Source organism: Rutidosis leptorrhynchoides, chromosome 1, assembly GCF_046630445.1.
Source record: "Rutidosis leptorrhynchoides isolate AG116_Rl617_1_P2 chromosome 1, CSIRO_AGI_Rlap_v1, whole genome shotgun sequence".
Taxonomy (NCBI): Eukaryota; Viridiplantae; Streptophyta; class Magnoliopsida; order Asterales; family Asteraceae; genus Rutidosis; species Rutidosis leptorrhynchoides.
In genome coordinates, this window is record NC_092333.1 from 525201743 (window position 1) to 525205000 (window position 3258).

Genomic DNA, 3258 nt, shown 5'->3' on the forward strand with positions numbered 1-3258 from the left:
GAGTAACCTCATCAAAGAAGTCTAAACCCGTATATATACTGCAAGTCAGACACACTCGGTCGAGTGTGTCTGTCAGTCGGTCGACTGACTTACACACTCGGTCGAGTGTGTACACACACTCGGTCGACTGTGTGCAAGTTTAACATATTGATTATTTAATAAACTAAGAACGCACAATCACCATAGTAATCAATAGTCACTAGTAAATAACATTATTACATAACCGAATGTACTAAACGTAAGAATAAACTACGGCTGGGGATTCATGCACCAACATATATGTAAAGGTGTCTGCTGATCTTCTTCTACAAAAAACCTATGAGTCGGCAACCAATGCGTTGGGAACCATTGTCGATGCTTTATCTATAAGCTGCTATTCTGAAAATCTACTTATAATGAAAGGGGATGCTCTCATTGCGGTCTGTTATTGTTTTTATTTATTTATTTATAGTTTCGTTAGTTATTCTTGGTTGATTATCAAAATTGATTGCTTTGCCTTTATTTGGGCTAACAGCTGGGGAAGCATAAAGAGGTGATTCAATTGTGTGAGCATACTTTAGATATAGCTGAAAAGAATTTTGAAGCTGGAACAAATAGCTATAATTGCAAAGACATGTTAAAGCTTTGGAGGTGGAACTTGCTGTCCAAATCCTACTTCCATTTGGGTAGGCTTGAAGTAGCTCTTGACTATATTGAGAAGCATGAGCAATTGAGACCTACTGCAGACAGGTAAGCATTCTGTATATTATTATAATAATGAAGACTGTGCCCCAATTTGATAGGGAAAGATGATAAATGTTACGTGCTGATTGCTGATATTGTTGTATACTCCGTATTATATATGGTGCAGGAGTAGGATTGTGGGCTCTGATGAGCCATTAGCTCCCTTTGCTGTTACTATACATGAGCTTTTACACTGCAAAGTATGACTACTGACTAGCCAAATAATTTTTGTTATGCAGCACATTGTTTATTAAGTAGTCCAATAATGAAAAAAAAATGTACATTAATGGCTTTGTGTCTTATTAGCTTGCTAACTTTTTTTTTTTTTTTCCCCTTAAAGGCAAGTTGTTGGCATCGAATACTCTCATTTGCCACGCACGCACGCGCTTTTGGTCAAAAACCCGAACATGGATCCAAAGCTTAAACCATCCCGATGGGTAGGCGGGTCGGACCTGGGGCCTGAATACGGGTCGGTAAAACCTCCCCAGGGCAATCCGGCTTTCAGGAAATAAATCCCACGGATATTTTTAAGTGGAGGGACTCGAACTTGAGACCTCCCCACCCCCATCCCAATACGCAACTGCATAAACAATGCTTTCTTTTTGCTACATATAAAATTTGGTCTACAGTTTGTTCATAATTCTTGATGCATATACTTCCCTTGTTTTTTTTTTTTTTTTTTTTTTTTTTTTTTTTTATGTTCTGACCTTGTTCCTTGCCTATAAGCATTTATGACTGTCTAGTGGAATAAGCTGGTGATTCTTTAGTTATGGTCAACCTTTTGTAGCTGGCACAATATGATACTTTATGAAGTACAACTAATCACTGATAGCATGTCTAGGTATTTGTTTTTGAACATAAGTTTCTTAAATTGTTCATTCCAGTAAGATTTAGACCTTGATCATGCTTTTGAGATATAAAATGAGCAGAGTGTTTTAGTTTCATGATTTATTGTTGCTAATTAGGCTCTATGTTTTAGTCAACAGCAAGTGTCGATTTATTGGCGTCTTGACTGCCGTTTAGAGCCTAAATTGAATTCCAGGCAGGATTTAAAACCCATGGAAATTTGATTCTACCATTTTCATGGCGTCTCAATTTTATTTTACTTAAAAAAAAAAAAAATTCCTACTTATTGGCCGGAGGTACACTCGGAAGCAATCTCTTTATCTGTTGAATAAAGCCAGGGATGACTTTTTCTACTTTTGAGAGTGTTTTCACTCTGGGTGGAGAAATGACTTGTCTTTATTCTCGGATAGGGGAAGGATTGTCTACATCTCACCTCCCCCATACACCACTCATGTGGTATTGGCTGCTGCTGCTGCAACGTTATACATATCACTGCATGTTTGCCAATGTACTCAATTTTTGTTGCTTTTCCCTGAACCAGAATGTAGGAAATGAAGCATTTCAGAGTGGTAAGCATATACAGAAGCAATAGAGCATTACACTAGTGCAATATCAAAGAGTATCAAATCACTCCCATTTGCAGCTGTCTGTTTTTGTAATCGTGCTGCTGCACACCAATCTTTGGGCGAAATTATTGATGCCATTGGAGATTGCAGCACTGCTATAGCTCTTGATGGAACTTACTCTAAGGTGTAATGTTGACTCTTTTTCAAATTTGAGTTGACTCATCTAAGATTTCATGCAAGATCAAACCTTTATCTAGGGATCAGGTCGTGTAGAGTTTGTAATCTGAATTTTCAGTTGATGATTAGTGGGCGGTTTTTTTGGTTATATCTTGATAGGCGCTTTCGAGAAGGGCTACATTATGGGAGATTATTAGAGACTACAAACGTGCAGCTGAGGATCTTCAGAGACTCGTAAACATTCTTGAAGTACAGTCAGTAGAGAACTCTCAGAAGTCCGCCACATCAGGGAAAACAACTAATGGCAGTGTAAAAGATCTAAGAAAAGTTCGCCGACGTATTTCTTCTATCGAAGAAAAAGCAAAAGGAGAACGGTCTCTAGACCTTTACATCATTTTGTAAGTTAATAATTTTAATTTTAAATCATCTTCTGCTTACTTTATATCCAAGTTTTATTTCTTCTAGCAGTACAGTTTAATACTCGTTTAATGCTCGTTGTCGTTGCTCACTTCAGGGGAATAAAACCTTCAGATACTGCAGCAGAAGCAGAAGTTAAGAAGGCTTATCGCAAAGCAGCTCTCAGACATCATCCAGACAAGGTTTTTGCTTTTATTCTTAATTTATGATAACGATAACTACACGATGCTGACTTTAATTAGAATATAATGTTTGTGTGTCGTTTTCTAAATTGAGTGTGGTGATTTGTAGGCTGCTCAAGTTCTTGCAAGAGCTGAAAGTGGGAGTAATGGGCCACAATGGAAATCGATTCAAATCGATGCTGACAGTCTCTTCAAGATGATTGGAGAAGCATATTCTGTGCTTTCAGACTCTACGAAGGTCTGCATCTTTTTCTTTCACATCTTCTGTATTTTTAGTGAAACATTATCTTTTTTAACATCTAATCTTGTATTGCAGAGGTCCAAGTACGATCTTGATGAAGAAATGT

The 3258-nt window shown here is 37.5% G+C and overlaps 1 protein-coding gene across 1 annotated transcript in view; it reads left to right on the forward strand.

The window, feature by feature from the left end:
• Positions 1 to 395: 395 nt before the first annotated feature.
• The window catches only part of LOC139841982 (uncharacterized), a 2922-nt gene continuing 59 nt past the window's right edge, over positions 396 to 3258 (forward strand). The window contains exons 1-9 of the mRNA XM_071832167.1: positions 396 to 419; positions 515 to 729; positions 851 to 923; positions 2111 to 2138; positions 2213 to 2319; positions 2472 to 2710; positions 2827 to 2911; positions 3021 to 3149; positions 3228 to 3258. The exon at positions 3228 to 3258 is cut by the window's right edge and continues 59 nt beyond it. Coding sequence (XP_071688268.1) covers positions 396 to 419; positions 515 to 729; positions 851 to 923; positions 2111 to 2138; positions 2213 to 2319; positions 2472 to 2710; positions 2827 to 2911; positions 3021 to 3149; positions 3228 to 3258 — 931 coding nt within the window. The remainder of the gene's footprint in view (positions 420 to 514; positions 730 to 850; positions 924 to 2110; positions 2139 to 2212; positions 2320 to 2471; positions 2711 to 2826; positions 2912 to 3020; positions 3150 to 3227) is intronic.